The sequence below is a fragment of the Myotis nattereri genome (genome assembly GCF_964212035.1).
Source record: "Myotis nattereri genome assembly, chromosome: 5".
NCBI classification, from domain to species: domain Eukaryota; kingdom Metazoa; phylum Chordata; class Mammalia; order Chiroptera; family Vespertilionidae; genus Myotis; species Myotis nattereri.
In genome coordinates this window covers 1,326,812-1,345,292 of record NC_138080.1, presented here as the reverse complement: position 1 = coordinate 1,345,292, position 18,481 = coordinate 1,326,812, and the positions used below count along the sequence as shown (strand labels likewise).

General features: G+C 54.6%; 1 protein-coding gene across 5 annotated transcripts in view; it reads left to right on the top strand.

Annotated features, from left to right (window-relative positions):
• Window positions 1-723: 723 nt before the first annotated feature.
• Window positions 724-18,481, top strand: part of CAMK2D (calcium/calmodulin dependent protein kinase II delta) — a 153,290-nt gene continuing 135,532 nt past the window's right edge. For 3 of the 5 annotated variants that reach the window (XM_081092200.1, XM_081092199.1, XM_081092197.1), the window contains exons 1-2: window positions 861-1,060; window positions 2,624-2,718. In XM_081092200.1, the coding sequence (XP_080948326.1) occupies window positions 996-1,060; window positions 2,624-2,718 (160 nt within the window). In that variant the 5' untranslated portion in view covers window positions 861-995. Of the gene's footprint in view, window positions 1,061-2,623; window positions 2,719-18,481 lie in introns of all 5 variants that reach the window. The other 2 variants (XM_081092198.1, XM_081092201.1) reach the window with 2 other exon arrangements.

Sequence of the window (18,481 nt, the reverse complement as noted above, 5' to 3'; positions counted from 1 at the left end):
CTCTCTGCAGGGGGTCGGGCGAGGCGGGCTCACGTGGTGCGGATGACGTCAGCCCACCGGGTGCGTGACCACGGCCCCGCCCCCCAGAGGCCCCGCCTCACCAGCGGCGCGCAAACCTCGCGAGAACCGCCTTCCTCTCGGAGCTGACGGAGCGGACGGGGCGGCCCTGAGGAGCGGAGGTGTGGCCGGGGGCGGCGTTTCTGCTTTCATTCCGCCACCGTGACGGCCGCCGGCGACCCGCTGGGGGCCGCCCGAGTGTGAGCACCCCGACCGGAGGCGGCGGGAAGGCGGGGCCGGGGCAGTGCTGGGAGGGAGGCACGGCCCGGCGGGGTCTCCCTCGCGGAGGGGCCGCCGCCCCCGCGGTCACGCGCCGCCCAGTCCTGCGCCCCGTCGGCCCGGCCCCGCCGCTCCCCACGCGGGAGCGAGCGACACCGGAGGGGCCGGCGGGGGCCGCCGAGGGCCTCAGGACCGCGAGGCGGAGGCAGTCGTTCCGGGGGCGCCGGCCCTCCAGCCCCGCAAGTGCCCCTCCTACCTCCCCGCCCCTGCACCATGCCCCACCCCCGCCCTCGCGGCTGGCTCCGCCCCTTCTCGCTGGCTCCGCCCCCGCCCCTCGCGCGAAGGAGCCCCGCTCAGGCTCCTCCCCTTGCCGCTGGGTCCCGCCCATAGCCCCGCCCCTCCCGCGAAGGAGCCCCGCCCAGGCTCCTCCCCCGGCCGCGCGCCCCCGCCCCGCCCGCGGGCCCAGGATCATTCGCAGCTGCTGGCTGCTCGCGTCTCGCCCAGCGCCGCCTGTTTTCCGCTTCGCGGCCCGGGTTACCGAGCGCGGTGCCCCTGCGGCGGGGAGGGCCGCGGGAGAAGGGCGCACGGCGTCCGGAGGGGCCGCAGGGCCGCGCGGACGAGCAGGAGCCCACTGAGGTCGCCCCCGCCCCGCGCGATCCGGCGGGCAGCCACTCGCGGACGCGGGCGGCGAGCGGGCCCGGGGACAGCGCGGCCCCACGATGGCCTCCACCACCACCTGCACCCGGTTCACGGACGAGTACCAGCTCTTCGAAGAGCTCGGAAAGTAAGCGCGGCGCCGGGGAGGCCGGGAGGGTGCTCTCCGCGGGGGCGGCTCGGACCGGGCGCCTTGCCCCCGCCCGCATCGGAGCCGGCGGGCCCCGCAGTCGGAGAACCCGCAGTCGTAGAGCGTTCTCTGTGAGCCGAGATGCCTCCGGAGCCCGCGGGGAGACCACGCGCGCCCGGGTCGCGCTGTCCCCGCCGTGCCGTGTCACTGACGCCCCGAGTTCCACGTCCAGAGAGGGGCCCGGGCAAGGCCGACCCTGCCCCGCGCCACGGTCACCCCTGGTCCCGGGTGACTCCCCCACCGTCCCCTCCCAGGGCTCGCGCGCATCCCCGCTTCCTCGGAGGACTTACAGGCAGCCCGAGAGCCCTTTGGGCGCCGTGGTGTCCCCAGGTGGCCTAGCAGTGCGTGGACCTGCGGGACCGCTGGAGGCGTGCAGGGAGAGAGCAAGGACCTGCCCAGGCCCGAGCGCGGGGACCCAGGGCCTGGAGATGTGTAGGGAGGCCAAGGGGAGCCCCCCCGCCCCTCCAGACCCGTGCGCGGGGACCCAGGGGCTGGAGGTGTGCAGGGAGGCCAAGGGGAGCCCCCCCACCCCACCCCTCAGGCCCGAGCGCGGGGACCCAGGGGCTGGAGATGTGTAGGGAGGCCAAGGGGAGCCCCCCCGCCCCCCGCCACCTCCCAGGCCCGTGCGCTGGGACCCAGGGGCTGGAGATGTGCAGGGAGGCCAAGGGGAGCCCCCCACCCCCCATCCCCCAGGCCCGTGCGCGGGGACCCAGGGGCTGGAGGTGTGCAGGAGGCACTGATTTGCTGAGGGTCGGTAGTGCACAGGGACCCTGGGGCGACCCGGATGCTGATTGATGGTTTATGCAGCATCTGACCCAAACCCAATCCTCTGCCTGTTTCCATGATTACTGATGAGATGGTGCGGTGTGTGATGATGTTCCTGCAGCTGAATTGGAGGAAATGGAAATACCTTTTAGATGGAATGAACTTTCTAGCCTTACATGTTTATGCATTGTTTGTTAAAACATGGAGAATGTGTCGGAAGAGCAGCTTAATTCAAATCTCTCCCCTCCCCCAGCCCAAAACTGGCACGGAGAAATCACCACGTTAAACCACACCAATGTTCCCAGGATTTATATTCTAATGAAAACAATCGCCATCTTTACTCACTTGGAGCCACGTTAATTTTTCTTACCTGGATATTTCTGCTGCTCTTCCGCAGCTCGCCTCTGTGCAGGGGTGTTTTCTCTGGAGCATTTGGGGCGGTGTGAGTGGGAACTGCAAAAGGTTTTCCTATTGCATGTGCAAACAGGAGCCTGGGAATTGGCAGTCCCTGTCATTTTGTTGATTAACGATGTGTGCTCCCAGTTAAATAAGATTTACTCTGTTCTCGGCATCAAGGCTGGTCCGGGCTTCCAGGAAGAGTGGGTCATTTTCTGGATAGTGCTAGCGCACTGATATTTGACAGTTCACTACCTTCACCGGAAATGCTCCACATGCTGTCATTTTTAAGTAACCGTCAGAGCTGATTATAGAGGTGACCTGGCAATGTTTTGTTTTCAGGGGGGCTTTCTCAGTGGTGAGAAGATGTATGAAAATCCCTACTGGTCAAGAATATGCTGCCAAAATCATCAACACCAAGAAGCTGTCTGCCAGGGGTAGGTGGTGTCCACTGTGCGTGTCTGTTACCTTTGTGCTCCTCTTGCAAGCACATCACATGGTTGTCGCTGAATGATGGGCTTAGGTGGCGGTCACATACTGAGATTAGTTCTCCCGAATGCCTCTTGGTCTATACAGTTTAAAAATAAAGGAACAAATATAACTTAACAAGTTTTTATAAAAATTCTGTCCTATGAGCAATAACACAACTATATTTCAAAGCAAATAAATGTCACGAAGTGTATTTTGCCTTTAGCTCTACTGTGAAGTAACTTTCAAAAGCCGCTGGAATGGAAAAAATGTAAGTCGCACAGCTATCATTGTTTCCTTTTGCTTTTGAGAGGAAAATAGGTCAGAGCTCAGTTGATTCATATATTTCAGTTGTAGTTACACTTGAACTTAATTCATCAAGGTATATTTAACACTCATGGCGCTGGGAGGAAAAATTTGACTGCTGTATTCTAGGAAGTTCAGCCGGTTTTGACATTTCCATGTGCACTTCAGCCCTCCCCTTGGCCTTAGCAGGGAGATTGCTCACAGACCCGGAATGTGTTTTGCACATGCTCAGTAGCCACAGAGATAATTCATGCTCGTGAATAGCTGTTGACATAAGCAAGAAACTTGGCGCGCCCTCCCTGCACTTGCGTTCCTTCTTTGGACTCCTGCGGAAGTCCTCCTCCTGAAATGTGAGGCACCCGGTTATTGTGAGCATGTGGCTGAGGCATTGCCGTGGGGATTGATGGCTTAACGAAAGAAACACGAAACGAACATGAACAAAATGCGGAGTGTCAGCCCGCTTCAGTGACCTGGTTTGTTTTATCTAAGCAATAAGAAAAGGAGTTCCATCAGGTCTTAATTCGTCTTCAAAGAGTGCTGCTGCCTTGGCCTGTGACATCACTGCCTTGGCCTCTGCCGAGATTTGTTGCAAATCCCACCTGAGCGTGGCCTGTGGGTGTAGACGGGCATTTCAGGGAATTGGTTCGGGGGGTTGGGTTGTGATTCTGAGGAGCCTCTGTGCCAAGCAGGCCAGGCCGCAGGCCAGAAGCAGCGGAGCACATGGCCCAGGGGTGCTCCCTTCACGCTGCTGCTCCCCAAGGAAGGCTTTCTCCAGGGAGGGGAGCTGCTACCCTGCAGCTGACACTTCAGTTGTTAGGAAGTGTGGAGGGCCCCCTGTCAGTGCTGGTGCCATCTCCTCCGTGTGGGCGCCAGGCCCTGGGCACCATTGGGACGCACTTCTTTCCCAGGCATCTCAGCCCTCCCAGAGTTCCAGTGGCTGACTTTTCCCGCAGAGCAGACACGCTGTGCTTCCCTTTGCGGTTTCTTGAATTAGAGTGTCCCTCTTCATCCACCTGACCCATGCTGAGAGGCAGACGCCATGTCCTCTCCCTCCTCCCTCCCCCTCCTCCTCCTCCCTCCTCTCCTCCCTCCTCCCTCCCCCTCCTCCTCCCTCCTACCCCCCTCCTTCTCCCTCTCCCTCCTCCCTCCCCCTCCTCCTCCTCCTCCTTCTCCCTCCTCTCTCTCCCTCCTCTCTCCCCCTCCTCCTCCCTCCCCCTCCTCCTCCCTCCTACCCCCCTCCTTCTCCCTCTCCCTCCTCCCTCCCCCTCCTCCTCCTCCTCCTTCTCCCTCCTCTCTCTCCCTCCTCTCTCCCCCTCCTCCTCCCTCCTCCCTCCTCCTCCTTCCTCCCTCTCCCTCCTCTCTCCCCCTCCTCCTCCTCTCTCTCCCTCCTCTCTCTCCCTCCTCTCTCCCCCTCCTCCTCCCTCCTCCTCCCTCCTCTCTCTCCCTCCTCTCTCCCCCTCCTCCTCCCTCCTCCTCCCTCCTCCTCCTCCCTCCTCCTCCCTCCCCCTCCTCCTCCCTCCTCCCTCCCCCTCCTCTCTCTCCTCTCCTCTCCTCCTCCTCCTCCTCCTCCTTCTCCCTCCTCTCTCTCCCTCCTCTCTCCCTCCTCTCTCCCTCCTCCCTCCCTCCTCTCTCCTCCCTCCTCCTCCTTCCTCCCTCTCCCTCCTCCCTCCTCCCTCCTCCCTCCTCCTCCTTCCTCCCTCTCCCTCCTCCTCCTCCCTCCCCCTCCTCCTCCCTCCTCCTCCTCCTCCCTCCCCCTCCTCCTCCCTCCCCCTCCTCCTCCCTCCTCCTCCCTCCTCTCTCCTCCTCCTCCTCCTCCCTCTCCCTCCTCTCTCCCCCTCCTCCTCCCTCCTCCTCCCTCCTCCCTCCTCCTCCTTCCTCCCTCTCCCTCCTCCCTCCTCCTCCTTCCTCCCTCTCCCTCCTCCTCCTCCCTCTCCCTCCTCCTCCTCCCTCCTCCTTTCTCCCTCCTCCCAAGCTCCTCCCCCTCCTCCCTCCTCCTTCCTCCCTCCTGCTCCTCCCTCCTCCCTCCTCTTTCCTCTCTCTCCCCCTCCCTTCTCCCATTCCCTCCTCCCTCCTCCCTCTCCCTCTTCCCATTCCCTCCTCCCTCCTCTTTCCTCCTACCTCTTTCCTTTCTCTCCCCCCTCCACAGCTCCTGTCCCCTCTCTGCCCATCATCTGCTGAAAGAGCAGTCTGCACTTCAAGCCCCCTTGCCCTCCTGGAGGCACGCCCCCCACTGTCCCAGTTACGTTCATTCTGGAGAGGTGGTGGGTGCAGGACAGAAGACCAGCCTCCCACTCTCCTCCCCTCTCCTTGGTCTGCAGGCGGCTCCTCACCTGCTTGGCCTTAACCTGCCGCAAATGAGTAAATTCTCACTCCTCTGCCTGCTAGCTGCTCTTGGGCACTTAGGTGCTTCCAGTGAGCCTCGATTTTCTCACCTTGAAAACGGGGTAACACTAGAACACTTGCTGTTGTGGGGCATGTGAGGAGTGACAAGTCACCACTGAGGGCCCGTGCTGGGCGTGCGGTTAGCTGCTCTTATCTCTGTGGGTTGTGGTGAGCCAGTGAGCTGACCTATCTGGAAGGTCAATCAGAGCCCAATTGGCTTCCAGGCTCCACCACCAGTAGGTGGAACCGCGTCGGTTTCTATGTTATTTTGATCGCAGGTTCTTCCTCAGTGAGATTGGAGGGGAGGATGCCAGACAGAATCATGGGTGGTTGTGAGGAGTCATTGAATTGTATGAGATTCACTTGTTAAGTTGCCAAGCGCTGTGTCTATGTTATCTATTACTACTGCTCACCTGAAAATATGATGGTACTTCTCCTTCAAGAAGTTTAATTCATTTTATATTGTCAAAACAGTTTAACTGGTTATAAATTACTTGTGCCTTTGAATGTATACTTTTGTTTAATATATACCCACATTAAATCATACACCCTCGGAGGAGAAATGCTGTGCTTTCGTTGTAGAGTGTCACAGGCCACAGCCTGGAGGACACAGGATGGCCAGGTAGAGTGACCAGGACCAGACATGGCTCTTAAATCGAGTGGAAAGGAGGGAGGCACCTCGTTTCTTCAGAACAAGCACATCGGGGCGTGAAGTCATCTGTAAAGTGTATCAGAGCATATGCTTTAAAAGATGAGTTCTGCTTTAAAACACTCCATGCCCAGAATACAATGATCCTGAAACACTACTATCACAAACATTTTATGCAAAGGGCAATGTAGGATGAAATGCAAAATAGCACGCTAAATTTTTTGTTTTTTTCGGGGGCGCATATGGTGTTTTTTGTGGAACATATACTTTTTCTTTTTTGTAAAAATTTGTGTTTTATTTGAAATGCCACATACCTTTGTAAATCCGAGTTTTGAACCTATTAGTTTTAAAGACCAACCAGACAGGTCCTTCAACCAAAATAATGTTCTTTAAATATAACATTACAACTGAAGAAGAAGGCCATTGTCAGTGATTGTCATCCAAGACCATAAGGGAATTGCCAAAAATGTGGCTGCATTCCTGCACAGATCTGATCTGCACACCCAGACGCCCCCCCCCCCCCCCCCCCCCCCGCACTCCTCCGCAGGTCCTGGTGGGTTTCCAGCAGACCTTCTCAGCTGCGCTTCCTCAGCGGCTGGTCACACACCATATTTGGGAGACTCAGAGTCATGAAGAATTTCATTCCTTTTGCGTTAACACCTGTGCACAGGGCTTCCTTATGCAATTCTGATCAGATAGATAATTACACTCATATAATTTGGCTTGTTTTAAAAATAAATAATGTAGCCCGGCAGGTGTGGCTCAGTGGTTGAGCATCGACCTATGAACCAGGAAGTCACGGTTTGATTCCTGGTCAGGGCACATGCCCAGGTGGTGGGCTTGATCCCCCATGTGGGGCATACAGAAGGCAGCCGATCCATGATTCTCTCTCATCATTGATGTTTCTCTCTCCCTTTCCCTCTCCCTTCTCTGAAATCAATAAAGATATCTTAAAAAAAAATAAAAATAAATAATGTAGAAAAGTCTCAAGCATCTGCTATTTTATATGTAATTCCTGCCTTCTGAGAAGTGCTGTGTGAGATGGGAAGAGAGAGCGTGCTTGGTCCATGCTCGGTGGTGGTACTTGGAGTTTGTCTCATGTGTTTACCATGAGAATTAGAATTGGATCACTTTGAGCCCAAACAGTTAGGTTAGTGCTTAGGCAGTGCTCCTGTGGCTTGCTCTCTTGGTTTTTTGTCTGTTTTGACACGATTGTTGCTGTGAGGTGCTGTCAGGTTCTGGAAGGTCCCGCAGGGCAGTGCTGAGGTCAGAACCGGTGGCTGGTGGCCCTGACGACTGGTGTCTTTAGAAACAGGACAGGGGGTGGATTCTGCATTGTCAAGCCTCCCGGGGCTGAAAGGTTTTTAGGGTCGTGGTGACTTGCTGTGCGTCTCCTGTGGTATTTTTTGATCATTAGAAACCGCTCATGACGTAGAGTGTGATGTGTCAGGGGTCCCTGTGTTTGTTAAATACAGTGAATTCTAACGGAAGCTGAAAATAATTATGCTGTGATAAGTGTAGTTACTTTACTCTGCTACAGAAGTTAGAAAAGAGTTTCAAATCTTATTTTTCTATAACTCTTCAGACATAATGCAATTAAGTCATGTTGGCAGTCGATGCTGCTACTTCTGTTAGTTCCTACATACTGATGACTTGATGAAGCTACTTGGCCATGTACACACCATTAGGTCTCAGCCGTGAAACCCGAAGGTTGAATATATGTTCTGAAGTTCCTCTGTTATGCTATAATAGGTACGTCAGTAACTAACTCTTATTCCTCTTTCTCTATGTTGGCATTTAGATAGTCCAGAAATTATGTAATTTCTCAGCCTCTGGTTACTTGTCTTGAAGTACAAATAGATGAAATGATGTAGGTGAGTCAACTTGTTCTGAATATAAGTTACTGATTTGATTATTTAGAACTCATTAAACAAATTAATATTTTTTCAAGTTTCATGGCTCCCACAATGTTTTAAGAAAAATTAGTAAATCATTTTTATTTTTGTTCATAGAATCTCTACGACTCTTCAATCATTGGTCCCCAGAATGGCATGCATCATCCTTCTCATGCCGTGTTCTTTAGTTACGTTTAATTGTATTTCCATCCTCACATAGGCCCTGGCATTAGACATTTATTTTCCTCTTTTGGTGAATGAAAATGTTATTGCTGTTCAAAACCAGTTAGGAAATAAAATGGAAATGCATATCTACATTTCTAGGAAATAATAATTCCTTTTGTGTTCCAGCATCATTTAAATAAGGCAGACTTAGCAAAGCTGTGGTTGCCAGGTCCCTGGCTGTGACCCTAACAACCAGGGTCAGCGTCTGTGGGCAGATTGTGTGGGCAGATTCTGTGGCCGGAACTGAGCACCCTGGGAACCTCATTGTTACACGTGAGAGCAGTTTTTGTCTTCCCATTGACACACTGAATCAGCTCACTGCAGAATGTAAAAGTTGGTAGCTAATCACTTTTTATAGTTCTTTTAATGTTAAGTGTGAGTTGCTATGAAGCACATAGTAGTATTTTCTTGGGCATTTGATTTCTTTTGTTAACTGGAATTTTAATTAATTTTTTATAATCTTCCTTGGCTGATATTGAGGCAGCCACTCTGCTAGTGTCGCTAGGACTGGGTGGGTATTTTTTTAAAAACATCTGTCTCCATTTATTAGAATATAATGTGTACAAGGCTTTTAAAAATAAATATTGGCAATGAATCAATGATTGTTTACATAAGAGGTGTGTTAAAGTGTGTAAGTTATTATAGTATCACTTCACTGTGATACATTAAATGGAGTCTCTAGCAATATTTTTAGTCTAAAACATAGTACCTTTATAATAGTAACATATTTCACACCACTTTATAGATTACTGGTCACATTCACATGTGTGACCTTACTTTATGTGTTTTTATTGAATAAATATGGAATGATTACAAGGGCAGAGTGTTAGGAGAAACGAGGCTTACCCAGCAAATAGGTGTCGTGAGGACTTGACGTGCTCGAGTCTGGCCTGAGTCAGGCTGTGGGTTTCAAAGGAGGTGGGATCTTCCTGCCCAGGGAGACAGGCAGGCGCGCCTCTAACACGGACTGAAATAGGAACTTAAGCCAGGACGCAGCTGGTGTTCAGGTGCCCAGATGCAAATAAACAATTTGGAGAGATTGTTCAAAATAGCTTAATATCTGCTTGTCATGAAAATGTTATTTTACTCATATCGTAAACTTATTGCAACTATCAATATAAAGTTATTTTTAGAATTAAATACTTTTAAATGAAGTTGAACTGTTCTTAGGTGACAGAATTCCTATGATTCAGTTCAGGTAGATAGAACAATACTTCTTAAGGTGAATTCATAGGCCTTTCGTCTGCAGAACCCGTCTCTCTCCAGGAGTGGGGCACTGGGAGGTTTGAGAGGGAGAAGTCAGCTTTACTTGTTTGTTTGCTTTTGATTCTTACTACCTTCAGTATCATCGCAGTTACACACAGAGCAGCAACATCACTGATTCTTTTAGCTTATTAGCTCTTTTCTGACACTCCATTCTCCTTTTCACTTCTTGACTTTATTACCACCAAATCAATGATAATAATAGGAATAATAAGAAAATGAAAGTGCTGTTAGTCATTGTTTAAAGAGAACCTTCTAAGCAACAGTATACTCTTACAGACACTTGGTCTTCTTTAATCCACACAGCACCCTCTGGATAGACTGCTCTCTCCTTTTAAATAGAGGAGCCTGAGGCTCTGAGTTGCAACAAAGATTCACTGATCATCAGGGAAGAATGAAATGACTTGGGAATTAGAAATTAATCGCTGCACTCCGGGGTGCTTGCTTTGACACGTTTCAAAGAAGCTCGTTTTAGAAAGGCTTTTGGTGATACTTTATGGCGTTTTGGATACACAGCGGATGGCAGTTATTTGCTTATGGAGATGATTTGATGGTTGAGTAAAGGCAGGTAAGGCCAGCTGTCACAGCTGCCGTGTCTGTCATCCCAGAGCCGGCGGGAGGCCTAGGCGGCTGCCTCCCAGCTGGAGGCCCTGGGCCCGCAGCACCTGCCCTGTAGCCCCCCGCCTGCCCCCCAGGCTTTCCTTGTGGGGTGCGTTCCCGGAAACCAGGGGTTTTGTGAGTCTACAGCTTTGAGTGGACACACACACGCACACACATTTTTAGAAAATATGCTATTCTTTTCATATTCCAAAATGCCATTCATAGTTTTGAAAGGCAACTTAAGGTTGTAGTCATGGTGGCAGAAGTGGTATGTGAAAATTAGCTCCGCTGAGCATTTTGGCCATTTAGTAGAAACTTCAGCCATTATGAATGTTTTAATTAAACAAATTGTATATGCTCTTTTATATTAAAGCTTGTACATAAATAGTGGTTAGGTACAGAAAGAATTATACAATCTGGACATAGCTCTGAAATATGTTCTTAATTATTTGTTACTAATTTGTATAAAAACATTAAAAATTATATAAAAATATAGAATCTGGGGAAATACAGAAAAATAGAAAGAAGACATATTTATAGTTTAATTTCTCCAGTCACTGTTAATCTTTTGTCTTCTTTCTTTTTAAAAATAATTCTCAGAATACTGGACTAAAATATACAATTTTGTGTACTGCTTAATATTGTAAAATATCTCTTTTACTAAAAATTCTTTGAATTTTTTACGAATTATACATCAATGAGTAAAACATTAGTATAACTGGTTTTTTAAAAATTGTTCTTTGCTATGATAAATGCCATAATAGTAAAATTTGTCTTTAGATTTCTGATTCTTAGGAAATATTCGTAAAGGAGAGTTAATAGGTTAGAGGGTTGATTTTCCAGAATTCTTGATAAAATGTTGCCAGTTTTGTCCTGAAAGTTGTGTCCATTTCCACCCATGACATTTACATAATCAGTGAAACCGAATTGGGGGGCAGTGATTCTAAATTTCAGTTTAAAAACATACAGAACACCCCAGGTGCTCCCCTTGCTTGCAAACCTGCTTGCAGACCTGGTGCAGGACAAATAAAGGCACTGAGATACGGTCCTTCCGGTCCTTCCTCACGGGGAGGAGCTGGAGGAGCCATGGGCCCTGCCAGGTGCGGGGCCCAGAGGGGAAGCGCTGGCCTGGAGGTGCGGGCGGAGCGGGGGTTGCTGAGGGGCCAGGAAGGCTTCCGGGGGAGTTGTCTGAACGGGGAGCTGAAAAGAGCCGGTTTGAATTTAAAGCTGGTAGAAAAGACACAAATTAAGAGGGTATTATAAACAATGTGAGGAGCGAGGAAGAAAACGGTACCAGTCCAGACCAGCTGGATGGAGATGCTCAGCCTGAGCAGAGAGTTTCCGGAGAGCAGGCACTTTCCCTGGCAGCCAGGCGGGGAGGGAGGCGGAGGTGAGGTGGGCGCTGGGCACCGCCTGACTCACTGGGGATAAACATCGGATTGATCCGGAGTTATGGCAGCTTCTCATCGCCCCCACGTGTTGTTTCATTTAGCTCTGGGCGATCTAAACAAGAATGGAGTGACTAAGTGGGAGATAAAGGAGGGGATAATTAGAGATTTTTTCAAATCAACCCACATTCCCGTGCCCCAGGGAGCGTGTTTGTGGATCACCAGGGAGCTGGGCCGCCCCTCAGCCCCGGTTGGATAATGACTTGCAGAGGATGTAGGGTTCTGTTCAAACCCGGGTGAGAAGGAAGTCTAGAAGTGCTTTCAGCCTCTTTCGGGAGCTCCTGAATTCCCAGGGTCTGGAATACGGCCTGGCACCCTTCTCAGGTTTTTATTGAATAAGTGAATGAATTATTGACCCCCAGACTTCATGTCATGATGCTACATGAGCACACGGAGGACCTAGAGCTTTTAACCTAAGATGTGTGTACTGTTCCCAGTTTTTGCTTTAAACATATTTTTTAAGAAAAGCTCAAAATTTAATAGTTATGTGAATTGTGTGATATAATTTATAACTTAGCACGAGCTGGTGGTTGGAAGTAATCATTTATTAAATAATGAAAAAAATATCGTGCACTTAAGGTTCTTCCATGGAAATAGTGTCTGACCTCCCCATGGCTCTGCCATGCAGCAGCCCCTGTTCTTACAAAGATCTTAGCAGCTGTGAAAAGCTACCTTGCCAGCTCCTTCCCAGCTTTACTGATGTCAGGGACGGGGTGCCTGTAGCTTTGCAGGGGAAACACTCAGTGTGCCTGTATTTACGGGGAGTGTTCTGAGCTGAGGTGGGAGCAGAGGCCCGCTGCTGTAGAAGCGGAGACGGGGTGGTACTGTCTGGGAGGCCGGCTGGGGGGACCCCGCTTCCAGGTGTTGAGCAAACTTCCGAGTCCAGGGCCCCTGCTGTTCTGCGTGTGCGTCCCCTGGTTTCAGGGCAGTCCAGCAGAACGGGGAAGAAAACACTGTCCCCGCAAATGGGGTTGAGGCCTGCTTCTCTGACGTGTGTGGTTTGGAAATTATTTTTGGAAAAGAACATTGTTTTGATTGACTTTTCCCTCTGTGTCTTTTGCATCTTTATGATCAGGGAAAGGGAAACACCATTGAAATGTTAACCTTAAGTCTGTTGGAAAGAAATATACCCGTGGCCTGTGTTATGTTAACAGAGAGCCAGTCCCGAATCACCATAGCCTGTGCCTCCCCTTTCCTGCTGCTGTCGCTGCTCTGCCCATGGCTTAGCACAGAGAAAGGATGCCGAGTGTTTACCCTTTGGAATAATGCTACTTGATTTCACTAACTATCTGTTACTTGTTTGTAAACTTTAAGAAATCGTTTTAGGTAGGAGACTTTCAGGTAGAAATACGTTTTGGAATAATCTGAAGCAAACAAAAAGTCCAAATGGAGAGATGCCAGGGTTGGAAACATGCTGTGAACGCACAGGGTCAGGTTAGAAATAGCCATGGCTCTGAAAGGGAAACCCCTCCCACCGCCCTGTGTCCTCAGGCCTCTGCAGCCTCTGGGGGAGGGGGCGTGAGCCTGAGGCTGCCCTGTGCCGCCCCCGCCTTTCCTGCAGGACCGAGCCCCACAGCCCTGCCCCTGCGGTGGGTGTGGGCGCGGGGGAGGGGCCGCTGCTCCAGGTGCCCTCACATTCCCCCAGGCCCGGCAGTGGGCCAGGCAGCATTCCCGGGGGAGCAGGGGCTCGGAGCGGATGCTGGGTGGCATTGGGCTAGGTCTCTGGGTCGGTAACCCTATTCCTGAATGGTCTTTCAGCCATTTTCTCTGCCGCTTTACCCCCACCGACATGAACCTGTGTGAGCTGTGCCTTTGCAGCTTGGCGTCCAGCAGCGGGACTTGCAGGATGGCTGCCTCTAGGGCAAGGGTGCAGCAGGCGCAGGTGGAGGAGCAGCCAGGAGGGACCCCTGGGCACGGCCCCCCAGCAGGCTGCAGGGCAGGGGCAGGAAGGACACTCGGGCCACGGCTCAGGTGTTGGAACGAGTCCCACACACACAGTGTCAGCTCATCCGGTCGGGCACACGTCTGAGTTGTGGGTTTGATCCCCAGCTCAGGTGCGTGCAGGAGGCAACTAATCAACGTTTTTCGCTCACATTGATCTTTCTCTCTTTCTCTGTCTCTCAAAATCAACACAGGCATATCCTGAGGTGGGGATTAAGTAAATAAAATGAAATAAAATATAGTCAGTTCCAACGATAAAACTTAGGGCCTGGCCTGGAGGGTAGGAGACGCAGCATTGCTGGGCGGTGAAGGACAGAAGTGCAGGGACGGGGCGGGGGGGGGGGGCGCGGGGGGCTTAGGCCCCCTGTCCTGACACCTGGGGTGGAGGCGCGTGAAGCAGCTCGCGGCTGAGGAAGGAAACGCGATGGAAGGAAGGAGGACAGGGCGCGGTGGGGGAAGAACCAGGATCCCTGCTGGGGCAGAAGATAGAGAAGCTGTGGGAAATCAGAAAGGCCAGCTTCCAGCATGTGAGGGCGCCCCGTGGCAGGGACACGAGGGGGAGGGCGCAGCGCTGAGGAGGCGGTGGATGGGCAGGGCACAGACGGGCACAGAGGGGACGGAGGCTGAGGGGTCCGGGTCGGTCACACATGGAGCAGTCAGAGTCAGGGACTGCTGTGATGGGGGCGATGCCACATTGAAGTGTTCGATGGGCTGTGAGCAGTAGATTCAGACAAGGATCCACAAGGCCACTGCAATGGGTGTGGTCCTGAGAAGGGGACCCAGCGGCCTGGGTTCGAGACCTGCCCCCACTGCTGGCCGGTCCTGGTGGCCTCGCCGACTCCCTGGCCTCTGCAAGCCTGCGCCTCCTCCCCTGTGAGGCGGGCGTCGCTCCAGCTGCCGGGCCTGGATCCTGGTGACGGGTCCCCACGAGGGATGGAGAGAGCACGAGGGGGAGGAGGGGAGCGAGGAGAGCCTGGGTGGAGGAGGGGCTCCTTCAGGGCATGGAGGGAGGGGCCGGCCCCCAGGAGGTGCAGAGCTCCCAGAGGGCTTGGGGCTCTGACAGGGAGGGCCCAGCCCCTACCCTGATTGCAGGAGGCCGGGCAGGCGGGCAGGCCAGTGGCGGGCAGGTGGGCGGGCGCGAGGCCGGCTCATCCCCACCCCAGCAAGCAGACGGCGGGAAGTCTAGCCGCTGCTTAATGCAGTTTGCTGAATGGGTGAAGAAAAACAACTGCTTCTTAGAATTAAAGAGTAAATGGAGATGCTATGTAAAACCTTGCCTTTTTAATAAAATGGAAAACTGGAGACACTCAGGACTCATTTCAGGAGCCCACCAGGGGGGTGGTAGGTAAAGCCGCAGCTTAGGGGGAGACAGAGTCGGTAGCAAGGGAAGCAATGTGGTTATTGGGCAGAGCCCAGACCTGGTGTGAGGGAACCCGGGTCAGTGTGAGGGACATTCCTCCTCCCCGGGCTCAGGGCAGTGAGGGGACAAGCGGCCCAGGTGCCCAACATCTGGGTGAGAATCCAGTTCCAGGTCCACGGGGAACAGGAGGCCAGTCTGGGGGTGAGAGAGGAGAGACTGGCCTGGGGGTGGGGGGGGGGGCAGACTGGCCTAGGGGTGAGAGAGGAGAGACTGGCCTGGGGGGGGGGCAGACAAGCCTGGCGGTGAGAGAAGAGAGGCCAGCCTGGGGGTGAGGGGGGCGCAGACTGGCCTGGGGGTGAGAGAGGAGAGACCGGCCTGGGGGTGAGGGGGTGAGGATGGGGGGGGCGGACGGGGAGGAGCGGGGGTGCTCTAGTCTTAGGGCTGCAGAGAGGCGTGGGCACCGCAGGGGTCATTAGTGGGCAGTGACGTGGTGAGACTCCAGCCCCAGAGGGCCTGCCTGCCAGGGGGCCCGAGACCTGGCCTCCACCAGGTGAGGCGGCAGGGACTCTGCCACTTTGTCAACGTGGAGGGAGAAGGGCTCAGTGTTTGCTTTACATTAACGCTCCCTGGACGGTGCGGCCAGTCAGAACGAGCAGCTGGGCCCTGAACGCGCCCCTGGTCCCAGCAGAGCCCCGCCCTGTCCTCCGAGGTGCTCTTCCTGGGGTGCGGGCTCATCCCCAGCGGAGGGCCGAGGGGGCGGGGGCCCAGGGGGAGGAAACTCATCCCACAGAAGGACAGCACGGTGCCCGCACCTGGCATGCCCGGGGGCGGACTCCTTCCCGTCCGACGGGGCCTGGGATCTGCGCTCAGTCTGTGGACGCGCCTTCCGTTTCTCCGCATGAAGAGGCCCCGCTGGCAGCGGCCCTGGTTGGAGGGCAGGAGCCTCCTCGGGAGGAAGGCGCTGATGGGAGCGGGACTGCGGGTCGGGGACGGGAAGTAGCTGCTGCGGAGACTGAGCCGCGGCCCCGGGTGTGTCCTGACAGCTCAGTGGTCAGCACCGCGAATGCTCCGGTCCGCGTGCCTGCTTCCCTCGCACCCGGTCGCTGCCTGATGATAGGACTTCCGGTTAGTTTTCCCGAAGGCCCTGGTGCTAACAGTTCTCTAGAATCTCTGTCGCTGTCCGTTTGCTTTCCTAAGCGGCTCAGGGCTGCATTGTTCCCTGAGAAAAGCCTGAAGCCAGAGGCTGCTGCTGCGGCCGCTGTGAGCAGAGGGAGCTGTGTCCCCTCACGTCGGTGTTCCGACTCCTGCTCACCTTCCTGCTCACCTCCCACATGCGCATCATGACTGCCCGGGTCCGTGTCCGACAGCCGACTCCTCACCTTCCCGCCCCCAGCCCAGCTCCACGGCCAGGCGTGTGCCTGAGTCCCCACTTCTCAGCCCCGGAGGAGAAGCCGCCTCCCCCTGGCTCCCCCTGAGGAGCTTTTGTCTCACGGGCGTGGATGCATCTGATGGGCTTATGCCGAGTTTCGTGGCCGTGGACTTCGTTTCTCCAGCTGGCAAGTGATCCAGGCCTTACCGTTCCGTGTCTCGCCCTCAGCCCCCCTCCAACAAGTGCTGATTGAGCAGCTGCTGTGTGAGGCCCGGTCCTGGTTCTGGGCGCAGCAAGGAGAAGGCTGGCGTGGGAGCGGCCGGCGGGCCATGGACGGAGCGGTGCCGCACGGTGCGGGAGGCAAGGGAGACGGCTCCGAGGTGCCGCTCGCCAGTGGGTGAGGAGCAGCAGCCGGGGGAGGAGAAGTCAGGCCAGAGGCCAGGGACTCCAGCTGGCGCCCTAGAGAGGAGGTCCCGTGGCTGGGGTGTGACGGGCAAGGAGAGCAGCGCGGGATCCTGGCAGGGGCAGGGGACGAAGAGCCTCGGGTGGTGTGCGAAGCAGCGGTGCCCTGTGAGCCTGTGGGGAAGCCGGGCCCCTGGCTGCCCAGGAATGCGGGTCCGGGAGAGGAGCAGGTGGCAGCAGAGGGGAGGCTGCTTCTCGGGGGGAGGGAGCACAGACCTGCGACAGGGAGGAGGCCAGGTGTGTGGGGGATGGAGGCGTAGCTCCTCGTTTATGGCCAAAGGAGCTCTGGTGGTGCCATGACCTGGGTCCTGGGGTGGGACTGGGGGGCCAGGAGTTCAGGTTGAGGCCTGTTGGTATAAAGGCATCGTCACGAGAGGAACTGCCTGCCTGTGGACATCACCCCCCCCCCCCCCCCCCCGGCTCTCCCGGCTCCAGGAGACCGCCATCTGCTGCTTGGTGGCTGTTTATTCTGGATGTTGCGCATCTTGTGGTGCTGGTGTGGCTTCTCTCCTTTTGCATATTTTCCAGGCTCGGCCCTGCTAAGCCACGCGCAGAGGCCAGTGAAGTTCCACTGTGTGGCTGGGTCGCATTTGGGTGTGTCCACTCTTTGGTGGCATAGCTAATGCTGCTGTGAACATTTGTGTCCAAGTTTTTTGTCTTGACCTATGTTTTATTTCTCTTGTATATATGCCTAAGGGAGAGGAAATGCTGTTCACACACACACACACACACACACACACACACACACACTGAAGATAAAAGTGCAGAGTTTACCATGGAGACAGTGCCGTGTAGTGGACTGTAGGACGTATTGGTTACTGGCCTGGTTAAAGTGCACATAGCACATGTGTGTGTAACCAGTGGCTCAGAAAGCATTGGGACTTAGAGATGCTGGTGGCTGTAAGAGAAATGCAAGTAGAGTTCCAACGCAAGAAAGTGAGTTATGGCCCTTTTCCCTTTGAACAGGGAAGAGAGACGCCCCCAGGAGGAAAGTCTTGATTTAGGCGTGGTGTAAGTTAGCCGTGTCCACAGCGGAGCATCTGTTCCAAGCCAGAGAACCATCCATCCCACCTGCCTGCCCTCTGCGGCCCTCGCTCCTGTGGACTGTTCAGAAGGGCTTGGCGTGGGGTCTTTGTTTGCACCAGGGTTTCGTTAGAATATTGGTGCCGGGGATTTTGTGTTTGATGGCAGGTGTGGTCATGCTCTCTTGTGAGGCCCACCCTCCTGTCCCCCGCTGGAGCCGGGCCTGTCCTGCGTGGCCGAGAGCGGCCGGCAGTCTGTCCACACTGGTAGGGTTGCTAGCTTCTGGCTTTGGGTGCGGAGCTGCTCTGGGGTGATGGGGAGGGTGTGAGGAGGGAGCAGGCGGGAGTGTCTTTCACGCAAACCCTGGATGAGCTTGATAACCAGCCAGAAGCTTCCCTCTTCCTCTTCTACAGAGAAGAGTGAACACGGGGCTCCCTGAGGCCAGCGAGCGACTCCCTCCTTCCTTCCCGTGAGCTCAGCGTGGACTCGCTCTCTTTGCTGCTGGCCCTGCTTGGGAGGAGCCCAGCCATGCAGCTGCTGGCCCTGTGCCCTCCTGCCCAGAATGCTGGGAAGGGAAGGGAGAGGAGGGGAGGGGAGGGGAGGGGAGGAGAGGGGATGGAAGGGGGAGGGGGGAGAGGAGGGGAGGCGAGGGGGGGAGGGGAGATGGGAGGAGCAGGGAGGGGAGAGGAGGGGAGGGGCAGGGAAGGGAGGGGAGGGAGAAGCTGCTTTGCTGAAGGACTGTCCACGCAGGTCACTGTTTCCTCATCCAACATTGAAACTGACTTTGCAAACCTGTCCTGGGCGGGTCC